The 23,682-nt window shown below is 44.3% G+C and overlaps 1 protein-coding gene across 2 annotated transcripts in view; it reads right to left on the bottom strand.

The window, feature by feature from the left end:
* Nucleotides 1-20,039, bottom strand: part of FDFT1 (farnesyl-diphosphate farnesyltransferase 1) — a 37,993-nt gene extending 17,954 nt beyond the window's left edge. The window contains exons 1-5 of one of the 2 annotated variants that reach the window (XM_014827842.3): nucleotides 19,749-20,039; nucleotides 10,910-11,007; nucleotides 9,924-10,107; nucleotides 4,681-4,809; nucleotides 1,557-1,748 (exon numbers count right to left, since the gene is read on the bottom strand). In XM_014827842.3, the coding sequence (XP_014683328.1) occupies nucleotides 1,557-1,748; nucleotides 4,681-4,809; nucleotides 9,924-10,107; nucleotides 10,910-11,007; nucleotides 19,749-19,847 (702 nt within the window). In that variant the 5' untranslated portion in view covers nucleotides 19,848-20,039. Of the gene's footprint in view, nucleotides 1-1,556; nucleotides 1,749-4,680; nucleotides 4,810-9,923; nucleotides 10,108-10,909; nucleotides 11,362-19,748 lie in introns of those variants that run through there. The other variant, XM_070505077.1, reaches the window with a different exon arrangement.
* Nucleotides 20,040-23,682: the final 3,643 nt, after the last annotated feature.

Here is a 23,682-nt window from a genome sequence, read left to right on the forward strand (position 1 = left end):
GATGTGAGAAATGCTATCTTACGGTTCTTTTTTTTTTAAAGCTATCTGAACTGACACTTATTAAACACTCTAGGCTAGAAGTTGACTTCATTTTATTTACACCACTATCCTGTGGTATAAAGCAAGCTATGCTATTTTATGTAAGAGGGAAGTGAAACGCCTGCAGGCCTGCAGAGCTGGTGCTCATGAACGGCAGCGGGCGACATGCCCATCTGAGAGGCAGCGTGGCACGGTGGAGAGGCGCCAGGCTGGCACCTGGAGACTGAGGCTTCCCTTCCAGGGCAGCCACTGAGTCACGGGGGCTCCTTAGTCAAGCCTCTACTCTTCTCTGAGCCTTGGGGTCAGTGGAGGGGCGGTCAAGAGCTGTTTCTCAGCCCTGGCTGCACGTTAGCATCACCTGGGAAGCTTGAAAATCTCTATGTCTGAGCTCGGGGTAGTGTTTTGTTTCGTTTTAAAGATTTTATTTTTCCTTCTTCTCTCAAATCCCCCTGGTACATAGGAGTGTATTTGTGGCATGTCGGATGCTGCCTCAGCATGGCTTGACGAGTGGTGCCACATCTGCGCCCAGGATTCGAACCAGCAAAACCCTGGGCCACCGAAGCAGAGCGCACAAACTCAACCACTCGGCCACGGGGCAAGCCCCTCAGGATAGTTTTAATATGATTGTCTCTTATTAGGAGTAGGACTGATCATTTTTTCAGATGTTTAAGGATTATTTGCATCTTTCTGTGAAGATCTGTTCTTATCTCTTTGCCCATTTTTCTCCAGGGCACTGGGCCTTTTTTCTAACTTCTAGCAGTTCTTTTTATATGGGGATATTAACCCTTTATCTACAGTATAAGCTGCAAATATTTTCCCCACTTTGTCCCTTCTCTTTTTTCACTTTAAAACCATTTGGTTTTAGGAAACCAACCATTTTATGGAAAGTACAAGGTAAATACTAAAGTAAAATCAGGAAATAGTCATATTTTCTAGCTTTCCTTCCAAATAAAATCAATGTCAAAGCCTTTCCTTTCCCTGTCCGTTTTTGAATTAAGTCAGAGATCAACTCCCATCTCTCATAACGGACATCTGTAGTTTTTGCCTCACTAGCATCCTTTCCCCCTTCTTGGCAAAGAATCCTTCTTTCTTAGGGGGAGTCTACTCCATGTGTGCTGGGCAGACATAATCCAGGTGTAGACAGATACTCAGCCCTCTGGCTACAGTAACTGATTAAGGGATGGGCACAGGAACCAGGTCCTACCAACCAGGCCTTGCTAAGGACTTTTTTGTTAAGCTAGTAGGTTTTGAGTCATAGGATGACATACTCACCACTTGGGGAAAGCCTGTCCAAGAGACAGAAAGTAAGGAGACAGAGCCTGACTACACAGTCTGAACCTCTAGGTTCAGCCAGTCTACCTGGAGCAAACTAAACCTTCACCACATTTTAGACATTCTCTTACGTTGCCTAAGGTAGTTTGAGTTGCGTTCCTGTCACTCGTAACCAAAAGAGTTTAATGGTTTATTTTCAGAGAGTGTTTAAAATTATTTTTCCCCAAATCCCCTGAATGTGTTACCTCTTGAGGCCAAAACTCTCTTCCTTCTCGCTGGTCTTCCAGATAATCACGAATGATGTTTGTCTTCTGCAGAAACAGGCCCATAGAGTTGGCACGCTCTAAGTCTTCACCAACTAAGGGGTCTTCTAACTCTGAGGCCGAGAACAGACGGGAGAGGCCAATTCCCACCAGCCCGGCGACATAGTGACAGTACTGTAAAAGATTATTTTTAAAGTACTTTAATAATGAAATTTTTACTAAAATGGAAACGCTAGAGATCATTAGCTACAAAAAAACACAGGTTCCAAACAGAATGTATAAGATCTCATTTTGATTGAAAAACACAAATATATACTATATACATGTAAGGAGTAAAAAATGTCAAGAAGGATGTGCACAAAAGATTTAACAAAAGTGATCTCTGGCTAGTTGATGTTTTTATTTTTTTACTTGTATTTTCTATATTTCTACAATGCACATGCACTGCTTCTAGAATAAAAGGTTATTGAAACACTAAACTAGTACAGTAAACTTTTTGATATACAAAACTTGAAGTGAAGACAATGAGGGAATAAGGAATATTCGAATAGAAACTAGAATTCAAAGTAGAGTTTAATCTTGAAGACATTTCCAGATCTGGCAGTGTCTCAAAATCCTCACGTAGAACAGAGCACTGCCATTATGTTCTTGACACTGTTTAGAGCACTCTGCAGTCAATCCTCACAAACTTTTTATGAGGTACATACCATTATCACCATTTTATAGATGTGGAAACTGATGCACAGAGAGGTCAATTACCTGGCCCAAGATCACTCATCTAGAAAGTTAGAGGCCAGGGGTTCAAAGCCAGGTAGTCTGGCTTAAGAGGCAGGCTTTAACAACTTTGCCAAAACTCTCTCTCTCTCAAACGAGACCTTAGTAAACATAATTCTTAATTGCCAAGGAATTTTTTTCCAGGGGCCGGCCCCGTGGCTCAACGGTTCAAGTTCCATGCACTCCACTTGGGAGTGGCCAGGGTTCACAGGTTTGGATCCTGGGTGCGGACCTACTCCACTCATCAGCCATGCTGTGGAGGCATCCCACAAACAAAATAGAGGAAGACTGGCACAGATGTTAGCTCAGGGCGAATCTTTCTCAAGCACAAAAAGAGGAAGATTGGCAACAGATGTTAGCTCAGGGTGAATCTTCCTCACCGGAAAAAAAAGAAAAGATTTTTTTTCCCATAAAAGTGATTTGTCAAAGCTGCCCTCCCCTGAAAAGAGTATATGAAGACAACTTAATGGAATACTTATAAAATGAAGGCCCAATGGGCAATCTAAGAATGAAGAGTCATTAAAGAAGGTACGCTCTGGAGCAGAGTTAGCAAAGACCACAAAGCAAAGAGTATCTCTAGTTAAAAGCAATACAAAGCCAGAGACTAATCAAGGGGCACAATGAGATGGCAAAGAGAAAGCACTTGAACTATGTTCCAGGAGAGGAAGAATCTGGAAGGAGTAAAGATGTGCTGAAATTAGACAGAGAGAAATGAGCCTTGGACAACTACAAGAAATTTAAAAAGAATTAATTGAAATTTAAAAACATTAGTACATCACAGTGCTGTCCAAAGAAAAGTCTATTTTTATTTTAAGATAACAGTTCTTCGGGTAGAAATACTCCTAGAATGGAAGTATTTATCTTCCTCCAAAGTTGAAGGAAAAAAATATCTTTAAAAATATTCTATTTTATCTGATCAGAACTTCTGTTCAACAACCCGTAATTAAGCTTCCTGAACAGATCTGCACAGCAGGAAAGGAGTTACTATGAGATAACCAGGGCTGGTCTTGGGCAGGAGGAGTTTCACTTGAAGTTTAAATTCATAAACTGATATTCCAGCAGCAGTCACACGCATGCTCACTGGGGAGCATAAACCAGTAGCTCCAAAGATGCTGCCATTGAGTTTTGAGGCTTGAAGGATTAAGAGGCTAAACTTTGGATCTACTCTCACTCAGTGAATATGCAGCAGTGTCTCTTGTGAGATCCTAACCTAAACAGTATTAAAGATACAAAATATGTACACAATTTAGATGTTTTATGTCTCCGCTTCCATTGGGGTGATGAATTAGTCTCATAAACCCATTCCAATGGAAAATGGGCAAGACCCTTCGCCCCTATCTTGCATTTTGATGTTCAGTTTAGTCCTCATAGTCGATTAGGTTACTCTGTCTAGACAAGCACTCTCTTCCAGGCCCATACTCCTACCACTATCCTACGCGGCTGCAGGTCAGGAATAACCTCTGACCAAATAAAGGTCATTAAATTTTATTTGCCACATCACCTGCTCTCATAGCCCTTTCTAGCTACTCTGTCTCCTCAGGAAGACAGCCTCACCCATGTGGGGTATCCCACAGCTCATCCCCACATGTATTCATTTATAACCAGCATACGAATCAGGAGAGGGGTGTCACGAAACTTGGAACATCTCTTGTTGTCCTATTTCTTAAGGAGATGCTGGGAAAGGAAGAAGTAAGGTATTAGAGAGGCACTCACTCCTCAGCATAACACACCTATGATCCAAAGTTAACACCTCTGGATTCTCACGAACCTTTCCTATTTCTAAGGAAACAGATGCATAATATAATTTAACAGGGTAACTGATAATTATTTCTCCTAAGTAAATGGGGCCAAGCTACACTGAGTTCAAAAGCAATCTTGTGTTAAGATGGAACTGGAAATGACTCAGATCCTAAGGTACCTAGACATACACACATACTCGGTAATGGAAAGGAAAAAAATAACAAAAAACACGTTTTTAAGATTTGAAAATTACTGATATCTCTATATAACATAAAGTAACTTGGCCACTTACCTAAAATTTCACAGCAAGTCGAAGACACTTTTATAAGCTTAATGACTGTACCTCTGGGACAAGTTATATCTACTTCAGCCTAACTTAACGGTAAACTCTCCAGGGCCTGGGTTATTTCAAGTATTAAACTAGAAGCCCCTATTAAGTGTTTACGATGAGACATTCAAGCTAAATAGACGGGTTGTAAAACCAGAAAACCCAGAACTGGTGGACACCTTTGCCCTTGTTCTGAACTTCGCGATGAGTCCTGCCAGCCCTGTCTTAGGCACCACACACCGACAATGCTTTACGGACACTAACCTTGTCCCACTCCCGTTCAGATGTCACGTGCTTATCCAAAAACTCCGCCATCCCATATCCCATTTTCCGGCAAATATCAACAATCACTGTTTGGTATTTCTCAGCCAGATTTCGAAACTCGAGGGAGATCTGAAATGGAGATCATAAAAAGACAAAGTATGAAATATGTATTTACACTGGGAACCAACATGGTACCTATGGATCATAAAGCAAAGCATAGCAGAACTCATCAAGACTCCCAATGATTCATCTATAAGCCTAACATCTAGGTTATCACAGTTGTCTACATTTTAAATACTAAACTCAGCAAACTTTATAAATATTTAAATAGAAGGGTCTAAAAATGGTAAAGTTCCTAGATTCAAAAGAAGATTCAATGTCTTACTATACACTCATCTTGCCAATGCATAATAAATGAGATGCTTTCACATACAACTGGGCATTTAATGGTAAGAATTTTAGGAAAGGCCTCATTTCAGATAGACCTCATGACAGGGAAGATTCCCGCGTGCAAACATCATCGAGCACGTCCTACGGAACAAGTGCTGTCTGGGCACCGGGGATACACAGCCGGGAACGACCAGAAACTCACGTAAAGTAATTTATATTCTATCGAGGAGATCAGCCAACCATTTTCTATCATCAGTCCCCAAATTTATAGCACCTAAGTTATAGCGTCTCCCCCACGATAAGGCTACACTTTTCAATTCCTTCAACAACTCAACTTAGCTCAATTTGAAGCATAGTACCCAACATTTTTCTTCAGAGCCCAAGCTCCAATGCAAAACAGTAATACTGATGTTTTTAAAATTCATTGCTACTGCACAAATATGTTATTGAAGTTCAAAGAAGTGTTTATAGATGATCAAAATACAATACAAAAACACCATGGAACTTCTTAAATAAAATGCTACAAAATATTAAGAGCCAACGCACGATACTGAACACAGTGAGCAGACTTCCTTAAACACCAGAAGTGTGAGAGATACTTGGTCTGTGTTGACAGAAAGGTGAGAAAAACTTCCTCAGGAAACACCTAAATTTGAGGACCTGAGGGAAAAGCAGCTGGCTGCAGGGCACTGATGGGATTCAGAAGCCTAACTAGTTTAGGATTACTCCGAGGAGTATCGACTGTTAAACCCATAAAATCAATCCAACCTTTCCAGAACAGCTGTTCCAACATAAAGCCAAAAGGTAACACCTATAGTTACCAAGAGAGCGACTCTCCCGAAGGTTACCTGAATCCCTGAGTCTCCCTGGGATCCCGCTCTTTCCACAGATCCCTGGCCGGGTCAGTTCTATTTATAAGAAAGGAAAGGCCAGAGAGGCGGGGGAGGAGGAGCAGCTTAGACTCTTAAAAACAAACACTCCAAAGTAAACACTTCACTGCTGAATATGAACCATCCCTGGCAACAACTCTTTGGCACTTATTACATAATTATATAATTCAAAAAATGAAAAAAATAGCTGGGGAAGAGCGACAACGAAGAGTTCTGTGTTTTCCCAGAAACCCAAGGGAGGAGGGAGAGCACTGCTGACTCGCTCCACACTCAGCGCCCATGTTCCCTAGACTAACAGTAAGTGCCGAATGGAGTGGGCCGGGATGGCCTTGTACTGCCCGTCTGGGTAAGTCTGTTTCACAACCACAGTTGATTTCTAGGTCCTTGGGTCACTCTCTGGTGGCCCCAAGTCCATGAAGGAAGGATCCCAGGGTGAGTCCACGAGGATGAGGGAGAGAGGCCACATCCCAAGGAGGGCGCAAGGGTAGTGTGATGCTTCCATTAACCTGTAAATAAAAATCTCCTCTTAAACCTTGGGCTGCTATGATCAAAACACTGGGCCACTCTACCTTCACCTACATGTGGAGTTTTATTTTTAACCATTTTTTCAAAGGGGCAGTACAGTACAGCAGTGATTAAGCACAAGGGTTCTGGAGTCAGACCTTTTGGATTTGAATCTTGGTTCTGTCAATTAACTTCACAGGTGATTTCAGGCAAGGTCCTTAAGACTCTTGTGCCTCAGTTTCCTCATCTACACGAAATGTGGATAACAGCACATCACATAGATTACCTGTTAAAACTACACTAATATAAAATAATATAAATGGTAAATCAATAATGAAATATATTTTATAACTAAGTCATAGCTCAATAAATATATGCTATTATTGCTATTATCATTTAAAATACTCTGTTATTAGAGGTAGATCTCTAAGACTACTAGTTTCTACTAGTACCAGATGAAAAAGATATACTCTAATTAATCCATAAGATACAATGAGAGGTCTAGAAAGCTGACTCTAAATGATATCAACTAACGACCACTAAGGCATAAAGCGCCAGGGTCACCCTCAATGCAGGCCGACTGTGCGTGGAGAAAGAGTCCACCTGGTTAGCACACTCTAAGCTTAGCCCTAATTCCGTGGGGCCTGGGAAAAGGGCACAAGAGGGGGCCCACACACCAAATGGCTTGAAATTTAAAAATGATCGATCAAGCTAGTAACTCTTCTCCTGCCTTGACAAACACACCTTCATAACAACCTGCAGGACTCACGTGTGAATTTAAAACGCCTGGGCTCTCGGACTTTTGTTCCAAAATGCAGCAGGGCCAAGACTGCGGATCCCCACTGCCAACCCACCCTTCCCTTCCCACTGCAGCTGTCCGGCACTGGGAGGAGGGATCTCTCACTCATGTGTAAGGACACCTCAGCCTGCAGGGCCCTGCTTCATCCACAACCCTCTGAACAGCCGTCCTTGGCCGCTCTCAGGCCTAGGGACACTGTCACTGGTGCACGGCCCACCCTGGAGGAGAGGGGCCTGAGGAAACAGACTGTGGACCCTGGAAGTGGGCTCAGGGAATTAGGGGCAAGCAATTCCAGGTACCCAGGACATGGTCTAGAAGGGGAGCCACCTAAGCTCCAGGTGGGCACACTCCCATAGCCCCAGGAACCCCTCACGCTTTCGAGGGTGAAGAAGCCCAGAGTGGGGCCCTTTAAAGTAAGGGGCCAGGCGGAGGGGCCCTCCTTGCCTCACTTTGTGTGAGGCCAAGCTATCTGTCCTGCCCTAGGACCCAGGCAAAAACTGACTGTACACCTAACCCCAGGCAACTGCTTCACCCTTCAAATTGTGCATCTCATCTCAAGGAGATGCTGGGATGGGTCAGCATATACACAAACCAGTCCTTGAGATTAAGGCACCAGAACTTCCATAAACTCCTATCTCAAGCTGAATCACACACTGAAAGGACCTCAATTCAAGGATCTTAAAATTATACTCCCACAAAACACGCAGCTTCACGTATTTCATCTTCATAAGGATATAAAAGGTTAACAGGAGCAGAACAGTGATGCGCGGCCTGTGCTTTGTGCTGCCCTTTACTCCACCAGGGGCAAGTCTGCCTTCAGGAGGGTAGCATCTGCCTGCTCTCTAACACTACCACCCAAAAGAGGAAAACATGGATTTAATGTTCAAACTGAAACTTTCCAGAACAATGTGCTGTTTTTCCATTGGAATGCTGTATTTATAAAGGAAGAGACTTAGGTTTTGTAACCATATTGGAATACTGTCTACAAACTTACTAGCTATACTTGCAAAATGATTTTAGCGTTCACACATTTTCATATTCTCTCATTTTTGCTGAGTAGATAGGGCTGCCTTGATTTTTAAAATACCTATTACATTCATCCCATGACCAGAAAGTATTTAATTGGTATGAACGTACTCAATTAGGAAGTAGTTTGGGAGGTTGTCCTTGTTTTCGGAGGCTTTAGCTAGAATACATAGTTAATTTTTTAAAGTGAGACTACACTTCAATTACCAATGGGAGGGAGCCTGTTTGCAGCACTTCCTCTGCTTCAGCAGTTGCAAAAGCTTCTGAACGAATGTCCATGGGTTTCCAGTCAGAGGGAATCCATCCTCTGGCCCTGTGAGAGGTGCCCTGTGAGAGCCAAATCACCGGTACCTTCTCCAGGTGAGAGTTCTTAATCCTCCTCCAACTATTCTTTACAGATTCTTTCTTTCTTCTTTTGTATCGCATTGTGTCAACTACGCCTAATTATTCTCGAGATTTTTTCCTTTGGTTTGTATTGTACTGTAATGTATTTTTGGCTTTGACACTGAAGATGTGACCTCAGTAATCTGAGGTACCCCTTTGCTCCGAAGGAGTCTTTCCCAAACCTTCTATTGTAATGGGTGGATTCCTCACCTCCCCACTCAGGAATAAAGATTCATTTCAACAGCAAGAGCCACATAAGGACTCTTCTTTCCCCCAAATTCTGGCAGCTATGTACAAAAAGAAGGGTTTCTTTGCACTAGTAGGGAACATGAGACTTCGCTAAATCAAATCTTTATTTAGAAGATATGGAAGAAACACTTATTTGTGTGATAAGACATGCAAATTCCAGAAAACTAGGACCTAGTCACTTGTGTAACATAAACTTGTGGGATTTTCTAAAGTTCAAGATTTTAATTATAACTCACTTAACTCCAACAGAATGGACTGAATAGCTAATATTTACAGAATACATAGTATGTACCAGGCACCATTCAAGTACTTTATATGTATGGACTTATTTAATCCTCACAGCTCTAACCTTACAATTGAGAAGTTAAAGCTCTTGTCCAGGATCACACAGCTGTAGGTGGGAGAGGATGACCCCGCTTCTCAGTTCTCGCCCCAGCTGCAGAGCCCGCTCCCTGCCCCACTGCGGAGACCCTCTGTGAGCAGCACATCCACGCTCCCAGGCTTAGGGGACCCAAGAAGCCAGCAGTGCTAGAGACTTAGGCTGCATTATATAGCAACAGGTTTTGTAAGCTAGCCTGAGAAGCCACCTTTACAACATCGGAATTTGAATGCATCTTTCCACAGGAAGATTTGGACTTCCAAACATATTGGTAATAAGAATAGGAGCTAACACCATTCCAAGAGCTTTACCTATATTAACTCTTTTAATCCTCAAAACAATACTGTGAGGTAGGTATTATTATTATCTCCATCTTACAGATGAAGAAACTGAGGCACAGACTACGTACCTAAGCACCAGTCAGTAAGTGGGAGAGCTGGGATTCCAACCCAGGCAGTCTGGCTTCAGAGTCTTGGCTACCAGAATTCTTAACCATGACACTATATGATGCTGCCTTCAGACTGCTTATGGCACTGTTCACTACAGGGATGTGGGCCAGCTGACAACAACATCATCAATTATAAACACAACTATATGCAGAAGAGATTTGTAAGGCTGCTACCGTTGGGAAGTCCTCTAGCACTTGTCGATCCTTCTCTTTGCTCTCCGTGAAGCGCCAGTCAGGTTCATAAAGGTACGAGTGAAAGTTGTGTAACAGTGGGACCTTTTTCTCTACACTGATGGTCATGTCATCTTCCAGAGTGTCCAGAGCTCGCAGAACCAGATAAAATATGCATACTGCATGGCTGTAAAAAAGGAAGAGCCATTAATATATTTGAACAAACATCCAAAAATATTTATTTTAAAGTAACAGGTCATTTATGCCAGGCTATTTTCTAAACCCTCTTCACCCGCTACTCTACAGAACCATGAAAGGATTCCCAAAGCCCACTTAACGAAAATCTTAGTTTTCCTTTCTTAGATGGAAGCAACGAACTTCTATAGTTTATTTATTAAAAACCTACCAGCTGGATGTCACTACGCCTCCCAGAACAAGTTACATTTAACTAACGTAGAACAACTGTACAAAGACCAAGACACCAAATATTTAGACAGAACGAATACTTTGCAGATAAAAAAATAAAAGAAAAAAGACACAATAACCCTCAGGATAAATACTATCATACATAAAGGCAAGTGGTCTAAGTTCACGTATGTAATCTGCACAGAGGCAACTTCAGAAGAATTAACCCAATATACTAGAAATGCAAAAGTAGATAAGTGAAGCCAAGAAAAATGCACGACCTGCTGCCAGGACTAAAAGAGTTAATAAACACCACCCCACCCCAAGCCCCGCCCTTCCCTGACAGAGCTGGGCCTGCAGGGACACTATTAGATGGCGAGGCGCCAGGAAGGGCATTCTAAAGTAAATACACGGGCGTTCCAACCCGACCATTTCCTTCACTCTGGTGGGACACCTTCTGGCTAAGCCACAAGCACGGAGGCTGCCATGCTAGGGGCCCTGTCAAAAAGTAGCTTCCAACGACTCACAGTCCCCCGGGAAAGCTTTCCTCCCCCAAGTCAAAACGAGCTGCCTCCGCCACTCACCGCATTTCCCCGTCCAGCGCCTGGATCACGGCCGCGAAACTGCGACTGGTCTGATTCAGATACTTGTAGCAAGTCCTCAAGCTGCTGCTGAGCGAGTCCTGCGGGCAGAGCACACAGGCGGAGCTGGCCGACGTGGAGGAGCAGCAGGGGGACCGGGGCCGGCGGCCGGGGGCCGGGGGGGTCCGCAGCCTGCCGCAGACGCCCTCTCCCCGCGGCCAGTCCTTGGAGGGCCAGGCGGCGGGCGGCAAGGGGCACCCGCGCGGGGTGGCGCCCGAGCCCGTGCCCCTGGGCGCCGCCGCGGGACTCAGCACCAAGGTCCGCTTGAAGAGGGACATGGCCTTGGTGCCGCAGGCGGCAGCGGCCATGGGAATCGCCGAGCCAACGCAGGGTTTTTCCTCCATAGACCCGAGCGGAGCTGGGAGGCGCCCACCGAGGGGCGGGGCGGCCTCTCCTTCCACCCCAATAGGCTTGGGGCGGGCCCACCGGGCCACCCGACACGTGGGGGCCACCGCCCGCCCCGCCCCGCCCCGTCCCGCCTCGCGGCTCCCAACTCCGCCGCCACCCCGTGCCTCCCTCTGGGTCGTCCTCTTCTCTCCAGAGCCCCCAGGCTGCTAACGGGACCCAGTCCTCTTTTGAGAAGCCTGCTCTTCCTCCCTATGACAGAATCTCTCCTTGACCAGACTGTAGCCTGGCTCCTCGGAATCCTCTACTTCTGTGTCTATCTTTGCATGGGCCAATTTTAGCAAGAACCCTCCTAAATTGGTTTGGCCAGAATCCCCCATCCCCATATCTGATCACCCTCACTATCTGACCCGGTTCCTCACCCCCTACCATCCCATCGCCCTGGCCTCCAGCGGGACCTCCCGTGAGGTCGTTTAACCAGAACCCCTCCCTACCCCAGATATTTCTTTCCTCTTAGTAATTTCCATCCACTGACACCTCCACTCTGTTCCTTGGCTATAAATTCCCACTTTTCCTCGTTGTCTTCGGAATTCAGCCCAGTTCTCTGCTGAAGTCTTTTTCTCCTATTGCAGTCGCTTGTCTGAATAACATGTTTTTACCGCTTTAACTACTGTCCAGCTCTCGTTTTGCTTTAACGCTAGGTAAACCTCTACTATCCTCTGGAAAGCTAGCTATTCTTTTAAGATTTCTTCTCATCTTCCCCCTCCAAATCAATGAGTTGTAACCAGCTACTGAACTCTACTCTTTCCTGAGGAAAACAAGAACTGTTTTTCCAGGGGGAAAAAAGCCATATTTTCAATGCAAGCATATCAGAAAGAATTGTTGACTGTTTTTATGTGGTTTGGTTCTGTTTTATAGAGACTTTATATTTTAGAACAGTTTTAGATTCACAGGAAATTGAGTGGAAAGTACAGAGAGTCCCCATATACTCCTCCCCGACTCTATTTTTAAGAGAGAAACGGGAAACATTTCAAATATCTAACAACAGGGGAGTGGTTAAAATATTTCCCATAGTCACTCTGGAATGTTAAAATCGAGACCTGGACCCTAGTGGGTGGGGTCCAGGTGAATTATGTTCTTTTTACTTGTGTATATTTCCTATATTTGCTACCATGGATGTATATTACTTTGTCAAAAGAGTACAGTTTTAAAAAAAAAATCACATAATTGTGAGAGTTTGACTTTATTGCCATATTCAATAAAAAAATTATTAGTAAAAATTAATATCAGGCTGGCCCTGTGGCATAGTGATTAAGTTTGCATGCTCTGGGTCTGCATTCAGCGTCCTGGGTCATGGGTTCAGATCCCAGGTGCGGACCTACACACGGCTCATCAAGCCATGCTGTGGCAGTGTTCCACATACAAAATAGAGGAAGAGTGGTACAGATGTTAGTAGCTCAGGGGCAATGATCCTCAAGCAAAAAAATAAAATAATATTTACTGAGCACCATATATTAGTAAAATCATTTAGTACAGTGTCTGGCATATAAAAATACTCAGTGAAGCTTTGATGAATAGAGGAATACATTCATAGTGTATTCAAAAATTATTCACCAACTCCTTCCTTCTCAAAATGTGGAGAGGTAAGACTTCACAGTAAAATAAAAGAAACAGGATAGTGGCCATTTGCTGAGCCCCGCGGCAGCTCCTCACACTCACTGGTGTTATCAGGCCACAGTGGTTCCTCTCACTGGGCTGCCACATGTTTTAATCCTCAGCTACAACTAGTAATGGTTCGGGGGCTGATGTCTAATCATGAGTTTCAATAAATGCAAAGGTGCAGCTGCACTGGTTTTGAAGAGCAACCATCTTAAAGAACGCTACCCTCCTCTCCAAGGTCAGTAAATCACGTCCCTCTCTCCTTCCTCCATCATTCTTTCTCCAGTCACCTATTTGTTTTCAGTACCCCACACTGTAACAATAATTTCCTCAAACTAGCAAGAAGATACAGGAAGGTATAACTATTAAATACATTATGGAAAACACTACTCACTATAAAAATTTCCACTGCTCGATTCCCATGAGCTAGGGGGAACAAAAAGCCAGCCCTCCTGCGCCTGTCCCTGGAGCCTGCCGATGTTTTCCACGGCTGTCTGAGAGTGAGCGCACTCCCCAGAACTCTCCAGCAAGAGAAAACAGGGAGAAAGGGCGTTAAGGCAAGAGCGTGCAGTGGCTGCAAGGACAAGACTGAATTCATCAGACTGGTGCTCCGGCCTCAAGCTGAGACAGTTCCACGGTGAACAGCCACCGAGCCTCCCCACAGCCTTCCACGGAGACGTGAAGTAACACAGGTTCCCTCAGAATTGGGGGGACCCCAAAAACTTGAGAACTGAATTTATGTAACAACCAAATTAATAGCTACCATTTACTGGGCAGCTACTACAGGCCAACCACAGCACAATCATTACCTTTAATCCCTAAAAAGCCCTTTGAGGAAGGTCTTAGAGACCTACAATCCACCTGAAATCTTCATGAATTCAGAATTTTAGAAAACAGGCAATAAAATGCATATACAGCCCCAGTCATGGTAGAGTAGCACCCCATAATTGACTATTAACGCTTCTTCAACAAAACATTGAATATTTATACTAAGCGGGATCACTTGAATTCAGGTCAGGTTTGCTGGCCAAATTTTGAGTCAGACTTATGAAAAAACTCTTCGTTTTCAGACCATTTTGGAGTTGGGAAATCGTGGTTAAGGGATTGTGATCCAGCATCTCTATTGTACAGATGAAGAAACTGTCGCTCGGGGGTTAAGCTACCAAAACTTACTCAGCTAACAGTCAGGATTTAGAAACAGACTTCAGATATTAGTCTAAATAACACGATTTAGACTTGCTAGGAGTCAGATGGGCCTGATCACAAAACACCTGCTTTTTCCATTGTGTGCCCTCTGAGTGATGTCACACAACTTGCAGGTGGCAGTAGGCCCCTAGATTTACTTATATGCTCCTAAAAATTCAGTATAAATCAATTCCACTGAATCCTGAGTTCTTACAGCCAAATCCTTCTGTGATAGAAATAATTAGCCCTCAATACCTAAGGTAAATTTTTTTCCAGCTTTACTTAACTTAAGATGACGTTAAGTGAAGGAAAATATTTCTCCCATGTTTCCTCTAATTAGAAGTACACTCAACTATTTTTCAAAAATGGCTTGGGTGGGGGGGTTAAAAAGGGCTCAGAAAAACTGCAACTAACACCACAAATAATATTATACTGTATTGTTCATCAATCTCAGAGCTAGAAGAGGGACTAGCCCAAGTCTCACTTTTAAAAACATTCAAAAGATTATACCGTGAAAAGTCTTTCTCCTACCCCCTTACCAAGCCCACCTAGTCTCCTCTCCAGGGGTAACCAACGCTACTATTTTCTCCAATAGTCTCATTTTATAGAGAGAAAAATGAGACTCAGAGAAGCCAAGTCTCTGAACCCAAATCACAACCCTATAAATTGTGTGCCCTGACTTCAGACACGCAGATCCTTTGCCCTGCTATTATTTTTCTTTGTAGTACTTATTTCCACCTGAAATACTGTATATTTGCTTTTTAAAAATTCTCTCTCTCTTCCTCTAGAATGTAAGCGTTATAAAAGCAAGATGTTCACCTATCTTGTTCACTGTTGTATCTCCAGCACCTGGAACAATAACTGGCATGCAATTGTTGGTCACATATTTGTTAATCGAAGGAAGGGGAAAGAAGGAAGAGAGGAAGAAAGGAAGGAAGGAGGGAAGAAAGGAAGGGAGGGAGGGAGGTTGGTTGGTTAATTGGTTGGAAGGAAGCTAATACATGCAGAATTGGGAAGGGAAGAAAGAAACTAGGAATTGTAGAGTGCCTGTGATGTGCTGGGAGCACATGTGACAGCCTGGGATCTGGTCAGCTGTCTGGGGCTAAAGCCTCTGCTCCTTATCCCAGGTGGCCCCCAAACTGGAAGCATGGAGGTCTTCAGACAAGCCTGGGTTGGCATCCTGGAACCACCACTTGGCAGTTGTGTGACCCTTCAAGAGTTATGTAGTTACTTTATGCCACCATTTCCTAATCTGTAAAACAGCAGCAATAACAGTACTTATCTCTTCAGCGTTGTTGTCAACACTGACTAAGGGTGGTAAGTTACAAAATGGCCACAAAAGTTTGTGGCTTTTTCCATCGGAGATGGGGTCTTTTTCCACCTCTTGAATCTGGGTTCCTCTTATGAGTTTTTGGCTAACAAGACAGTAGCAAATGTGACTCAAGCAGAGGCTTGGAAAGTGCACGCACATGGAGTGTGCATTCTTCCACTTGCCACGTGAAGAGTCTGGGGGCTTGCCTGCTGGATGATGAGATCCATATGGCCCAGTCTGCCCTTGACACTCCAGCCTACAGCCTGCTAACCATCAGACTGTCAAGCCACAAGCTGACTGGCTGGCTGAGCAAGCCCAGTAGAAATTGACCACGCTCGTCCAGACCAGAACTCCCCAGCTTTCCCAGAGAATTGTGAACTAAGTAACAGTTGTTATCTTAAGTCACTAAGTTTGATTTTTTTTAATTGTGGTAAAATATACATAAAATTTACCACGTTAACAATTTTTTTTTTTGAGGAAGATTAGCCCTGAGCTAACATCTGCTGCCAATCCTCCTCTTTTTGCTGAGGAAGACTGGCCCTGAGCTAACATCCGTGCCCATCTTCCTCTATTTTATATGTGGGACGCCTGCCACAGCATGGTTTACCAAGCGGTGCCATGTATGCACTCGGGATCCGAACCAGCGGACCCCGGGCCGCCAAAGCAGAATGTGCGAACTTAACTGCTGTGCCACCAGGCCGGCCCCCCCATGTTAACCATTTTTAAGTGTGCAGTTCAGTAGTGTTAAGTACACTCACAATGTTGTGCAACCAATCTCCAGAACTATGTCACTCAGTTTTGGAGTGGTTTGGTACTCAATGAAAGCTACCTGAGATAAGAGACTTAAAGAGCTTAGCACAGTGCCCGGCAAACATAACAACTTAATAAATGCTATTATTATTATTATTAGATTATGATTAACAGTATCACTATTAATTAGACTACTCTAACTCATAATACAATCTCCTCCTAATCTCACTCACCTGCCAAATTAGTGGTCTAAAACCATACTAGCTGGTTTCATCACGTCCTAGTTCGCCCTTTAACCGCTACCTGCTGTCCTGGCTGCAGCTCTGCTTCTGGACTCGCACACTCACTTACTGAACTTTGCACTTGTAGCTCACATGCTTCAGCCCCAGCCAGGCTGGTGTCCTTATCTTTCCACACACTGTGTGTACCTATATGTCTTGGCTCATGCTGGCTTTTTCCACTGAGGATCCTCCCCACTAATCTAAACCTAACCTCTTCAAGGCTGACACCTTACAACGCACTTTTCCTGTGTTTTCTGAAAACTTTCCACTCCAAAACATTGTTACTTCACTAAAATTTCCGGAAAACAAAATGTACTTCAGAGTACTTGACACTTCCCAGGTGATCTTACTTTTGTACACCTGTTCTCCATGGGCCTGTGAACGTGTTTACGGCAGGCCTTTTCCACTCTGTGTTCATCACACACAAGTGTGACCAACTTTTAGCCCAATCTGGACAATCCTGTGCTTAACGTGTCTCTGTGGTCCACCTCAATGATGAGCAGATGGTGGGGTCAAGAGTGAGTTCTGGAGTCGGACTGCCAAGGTCAAAGACAGGCTCCGCCACTGAATAGTTGTTGGACCTCTGGCAATTAATGAATCCCTCTGGGCCTCTGTTTCTTCACGTATAAAACAGGAAAAATAATAGTAGCTTCCTCATGGGGTTACTGGAAGGTTTAAATAATAGATGTAAGGAAGTGTTGAAAATAGTGCTGGGCACATAGTAAACCTCAATGAATGTTAGCCATTATGGTGACACCCTTTATGTAAAAGGGAAGGATCCAGGTGTAAAAAGTCTTTCGGCAGGGCATCCAGGTGGAGGAATAGGTCCTGAACAAGTGCCACTGGGGATCTGGACTGAGCACAATTTAAGCCCACGGCATGAGGAGACTGCCTAAAAAAGTCAATGAACACTGGTGGGGGGGCGGGGGTGAGATGGGGAAAAGGATTTTAGTTGTATCTGGACATTTCTTAAGAAAAAAAAAAAATGAAGCAAATATAGCAAAACTTTAAATTTAATCTTAGAAATAGACACAAAATGATTTGTTACAGTATTTTCAGTATTTTTCTATTTCCTTGAAATACTTTATAATTAAAGAAATACAGCATCCATAAGAAAGGAATTTAAAGTTCTGAAATGACCAGACCCCACCTAAAGTACTGTTCAATTTTGGACACGAGACTTTAAAGGGAGAGAGCCCAGGTTGGTAAATAATCTGGAAAGAGTGAAATATAACGAATAACTAAAGGAAAAGCACAGAACATTTGGCTCAGATATAAGAATTCTTAGAAAGAATATGAGAGTTCTCGCAAAATACTTCAAGTGCTGTGTTACAAAACAAGGATTATATTCTAGCTCCAGAGGGAGAAGAAAGAGTGTAAGTTCAGCTCATTACATGGTAACACTTCCTAAAAACCAGAACTACCTGGAAATGGAGGGGGCAGTCTCCAGAGGTATTGAATTACCTGTCACAGGAGGTGTTCAGGAGACTGAACAAAAAGCATTGTAAAGCAGTGACTATATATCTGTTTTAGGCCCCAGATCCCTTGACAAATCTGATAACAGTGGACACCATTCTCCTCCCCCCAAAACACACAAATGTATAATAATCTAAATATTTGCAAGACTTTCAGGAAAGCTCTAGGTGAGAACTCTCAGTAAGAATCTCTAATTAAACAAATATCTACTGAGCGAGGAACAGGAGCAATGTAAAGCTGTTTTTCCTTCAGGCATCCCTGAGAAGATTAATCCCTTATCTCAGCCAGAAATGATTTTTCCCTTCTGTGAATTTCCTTATGGCATTTATTATATTCTGCCCTATTTACTTAAGTTTATCTTGTTTAAAAAGCCAGAGGTTTTTTTGAGAGCAGTGCACCCAACTGTTGTTCATTAATTCACTAAAGGTACATCCAATAAGATTCCTATTTTCAAATAACTTAAAATCCAGAATCAAATATAGAACCTTAAATCTGAAAGGGACTCTGGAAATGTAAAACCAATTCACAAATAACCACAATACAAGGCTATGGGACTGACATAAGCTTGAGACAATGGTTCATAGGAAACATGAAAAGGCATCTCCTTATAGTGCCTTCCTAAATTTTCTACAAACAGTCTTATAACGTTTTATTGACCTGACAAGATGGTGAGCTCTCTGAGTGTCTTATTTGTTTATACTGCCATGCTGCCATGCTGCAGCCAGTATAATGCCGAGCACCAAATAAAGGTCTGTGGAACGGTCAAGAGAGGTGGCACTCATTTAAGCTAGACACTGAAGGATGAGAAGGATTCCGAATTATGAGACAAAGGCAAATTTTTTTTCTGATGGAAAATTGAAGTGTTTTAATAAAGGATACCAAATTAAGAGTACATTTAAACAAAGAACAGTTTTGATTGTGATATTTCCCTTGAGGAAAAAAATTTTAAACTTTTGATATAATCCACTAATTGGGCTCAATGTGTCTATTCATTCAATAATAACTTAAAAGTAATTTTCTTGTTGTTATACCTTTGTAAGCATTCATTTAGCAAAGGGTACAGGAATGAGGCAGATAAAATATAAACAAAACTAGGTCTGGCCTTCAAGCAGCCAACAATATAGTTGATGGACAGACATAGAGATAACTAGTAAGAACCTGGAAGAGTAGATATGTGTTATAAAAACTGAAGGAGCAGCGAGGAAGGAGACTGATCAGACTGCAGGAAAGTGCAAGAAGCGTATGGAGGAGGTGGTGTAACCGAAAACTGGAAGGATAAGTAAGGCTTCATTCCAGAAAAGGTATTCAAGTGACAATATTTGCATAGTTCATTATACTTACAAAATTCTCTCAAGTCCTCGCCCACTTAATCTACCCATATAACCTCATTTTGTAACCCATGTATTAGGAGCAGATAAACGTCAATGTTCACGGACATAACGAAATGTGAAGCAAAACTATCTGAAAACCAATGCCTTGAAGGAGCAGAAACACTTTAAGCAGCAAGACAACTTGGGGCAGGGTGGGGAGCGAGGAAGAGAGGCCTGCCGAGGGGATCTAGTCCAGCAGGGCCCGCCGTTGGGTTAAGGAGAGCGGAACCAGGCTGGGCGGAAGGGGCCACCTGATGGGGCGGAAATCTACGCCCCGAGGGAAGGAGGGAGCTTGAGGCTGGCCGCATCCCTCGCCCTCGATTGTGGGGCCAGTCGGCCAGACCCGCAGGCCGGCTGCCCGCAGCCTCCCCACCCCGGCTGGGATGCAAGGATGCTCGGCCCACCTGGTCCATTTTGGGTATCACCTTCCGCCGGCCCCCCATCTGGAAGCGCAGCAGGTTGTAGAACTCCTCGGGGTGCCCCAAGCACTTCACGAACTCCATCCTGGCGGCGGCAGCGGGCTGTCGGACCTCCGGCTCACCTCGCAGACACCTATAGCCGGCACCCACCAACCCACGGCAGGATTAGGCGAAGTAGGCACGGTGGGCGGGGCGGGGCGGGAGCAGAGGCGGGCCCAGCGCGGCGGCGCCACGCCCACTTCCCGCCCACCCAAACGGGCCTCCGGCTCCTGCGCCGCTTCCCCGAGGCGCGTGGGGTGGACTGAGGGGCGCTGATTGGCCAGAGCTGCTCGCACCAGGAGCACGCCGACCAATCGGTGGCGGGATGAGGCTGGCGTGACGACCACACCCTAGAAGCTAATTGGAAGGTGAGAAAGAGGCAGGCGAGTGGGATTGGTGCTCCTAATGGGGGCGGGCTTTTGTTTTCTTCCGCTTGCCCTGCGCCAGTCCAGAGGTGCAAACCCAGCCCTCCCGGAGCCGGTGCTTGGTGCGGTCCTGTGAGAGCTAAGCAGGCGAGAGTCTGCTAGGATTTTGTCGATAAGCCGTCCGCGTGTTTAGCTTTGTCTGTCCTGCCAGCTGGGTTAGCTCTTCGGTGACGCGCTCCGCTTGGAACCGCGTCCCGCGTGAAGCCGCCGAATATTTAAAAGGCTGGTGGGCCCACCACTACGCTGGGTCTTTAGAGCTAACACAGGAAAACAAAGCTTGGCAGTCATCCGCCACACCCGCCGCACAGTACCTTTTACCTGCCTCCCACATGCAGCCCCGCGGAACACCTGGGACCGGCCCCAGCAGTTCACTTCGCCCTGGGCAGTGTCAGTCGCTCCTGAAGTTTCAACTGCCCTCTTTAACGTGTTTATTTTAGATCCCGCTTAGTCCCAAGAAATGATTTGAAGCGTTTCTACGACCTTTACAAGGGTGATGTGGAAATTTATATCTCCATCCTAGATCTCTCACAAGCTCTACAAACTACTTGGTACCGAGGGCCCCCACCGCTCAGCCAGAGATCCTTCTAAAATTTAAGTCAGATCAGATCCCCGCCTAAATTCCTGCAATGTCCCTCGATTTCACTCAGTAAAAGACAAAGCTCCTACAAAGGTCTACAAAGCTCTGCTTCATTAGCCCTCCACCCCATTACGTCTGACCTCCCCTCTTCCAGGCTCTTTCTCTCTGGCCTTAGGGCCTTTTGTCTAGCTGTTCACTAACTTCTTCCTGCAATATTTTCCCCCTAGATATCCAGTTGGCTAACTCCTTCGCCTCCTTCAAAACTGTGCTGAAGTCTCATCTTCTCATTTAGGCCCACCGTGGTCACCCTATTTTATACTGCAGCCTGCCCCACCACCACCACTACTGATCCCCATGTTGCTTTAATTTTTCCCATAGTATTTATCACAGTCTTATATAATACATAATTCACTTATGATGTTTAGCTTTGTTTCCCCTTGCTGGAATGTAAGCTCAAAGATGACAGGTCTTTGTTTTGTTCACTAACACTCCCCCAAGCATCTACAGTAGTGCCTGGCACATGCTAGGCACACAATGAATATTTACTGAATCGAGCACTATCTAGAACACCCCGTTGTTGATGTCCCCCTAACGGTGCAAACTTAACATGTCCATAACTGAAATCTCTCTCCCATTGAACCTGTTTGTCCTATGAATGGCATTAACAGTCTCCCAATTGCCTAACTGTAAAATCCAGAAGTGATCCCTAACTCCTCCTCTCTCTCCCTATACCCACCACTTCAAAATCATTCATCAAATCCTATAGAGTCCAATAATTATTCCCCAATCCTATGGAGTCCAAGAAACAAACGTCTCTCATATAATCTCTCCTCTCTCCTCCATCTTGGTTTAAGTCTCATCTTCTCTCTCAAACTACTTTGAGGCCAACTTCCCATCTCTCTCCATCAGTCTCCATGGGGCAGCTAATTTATCTGAAACACACACTTGATTATGTTGGTATCTTGCCTACAATCCTTCAATTTTAAATTCCTCAAAGGAAATGCCTTTCAAGATAAAATCAAGGATTCTGGCAGAGCATAAAAACTCCCTCATCATTTGGCACCTATATTCCCTTTTTTGGATTTTACCCTCCTATCCAGTCACTCCCCTACTTTCAAATCCTGATCCAGCTCTGACAGCACTTCCAGGTCCCAAACAGGCCACCGAACTTCACGCCTCAGGTTGCGCCTGAATAATTCACCAGCCTGGAATGCCATGCCTTGCTCTTCACCTTGCTATCCACCAGGCCTTCTCTACAGCTCAGGCAGAATCCCCTTCTACAGGAATCCTTTTCTGAAGCTCCCTGGCCTCTCCTTTATCTGTTCTTTGGATTCAACAAACATCCAGTACACAACAGTGTGGCAGACTCTGAAACTAACAAAGACAAATGAGATGAGGTTTTCCACCCCAAAGAGCTTCCAGTCCAGAACCAGAGACAGACATGTTTGACATGATGGTGCTATTTATTAGAAACACAGTTGGAGCCTAATCCAGCTCTTCTACTCTGACCTAGATGCCCAACCGAAGGCTGCATGTACAAATGGACAATGGTCAGACCGTAAAGAATAACAGAACTATGACCCACAACCTATGCAACAATTGGCTTAAAATGGTCAGAACTTGATAAATAACTTTTCTATTTTTTGCCCCCACTTTCAACTCAGAACCAACCACAGAAAGCCAAATATGCTCCCCAAACCAATTACATAAGACACCTGGCTTCTAGTTAGCCTGGTGCCAGCTTCCCTGTCCAGCCTCCTCCAACCACAGCACACTTGACCACTTTCCTTTCTCTTACTATAAAGCTTTCCCACTCCCCTGTGTACTTCTGAGTCTCTGCCAAATGCAAATGATGGTGGCTCATGCCCTTGCTATAGCAAGCTCTGAATAAAGAGCCTCATTTGTTCGTTCTTATTTTGTGGTCTTTATTTCCACAAACCTCAGTCCTTCAATCAAGTTCAGTGGTTCCTCTCATTCTGAACTATGTTGTAACTATCTCTTGTCTGACTCTCCACCTCACCATGAACCCCTTAAGGTCAAGAGACCATGGCTAAACATAACACCTGACCCGGTGCTTGCCACATAACAAGTCTCCACTACTTTTTGTTGAGTAACAATGCTTGAAATCGGGACTATACTGGAACTTTTAGAAGACAGATGGCAGTCACTTATCCTCTCCACCCTCACATGGCACTTTTTCCATAACCTACTGAAACACTTTTGACACTTTTGTAACAAGCCAGCCTCATCCTATTAGTGTAGGGGTTTTCTTCTCTTGTTTATCCTTGTACTCCCAAACCTAGCACTCAGGAGGCATTTCAGAAATATTTATTTAATTACTAGGGCCACTGAAACCTAACAATAAACTCCAAGTTTTTCACAGCATTAGTTATCACGAAACTCCAGGTCATGAGATAAATACATCTTTCCTGTAGAATCTGTTGAGTACAAATATCTCACTTCTCCTTACTTCTAAGTGAAACCTGGAGTCACCCTCTATGTACCCCATTCTCATCTGCAGTCTCAAGCAAAAGCCTCTCCTTACATCCAACAGGCACATGGACAACAGGAGTCATTCTCTCTGTTCAACTTCCCACTTCTGCTGTTTCTGTACCACCTCTACCTCTTCTCTAACTCTCCTTCACTCCAATTAGGCTATCTATCCCTTCCCTTCCTCCTTTCAGATCTTGAAACTTTCTGCTGAAGAGCCTGGGAGAGGGGCGTGGTTTCTGTTAGCTGTCCACATTTCCGCTGCCCCATTTCTCCCATGCAGAACCAAGTCCATGTAGTTCTGACAGCGCCCACAACGACCTTACAACTCAGCTGCTAGGTGCTATTATTTCCCCATTCTGCAGACTGTAGGTAAGTCACTGAAGTC

Source organism: Equus asinus, chromosome 3, assembly GCF_041296235.1.
Source record: "Equus asinus isolate D_3611 breed Donkey chromosome 3, EquAss-T2T_v2, whole genome shotgun sequence".
NCBI classification, from domain to species: Eukaryota; Metazoa; Chordata; class Mammalia; order Perissodactyla; family Equidae; genus Equus; species Equus asinus.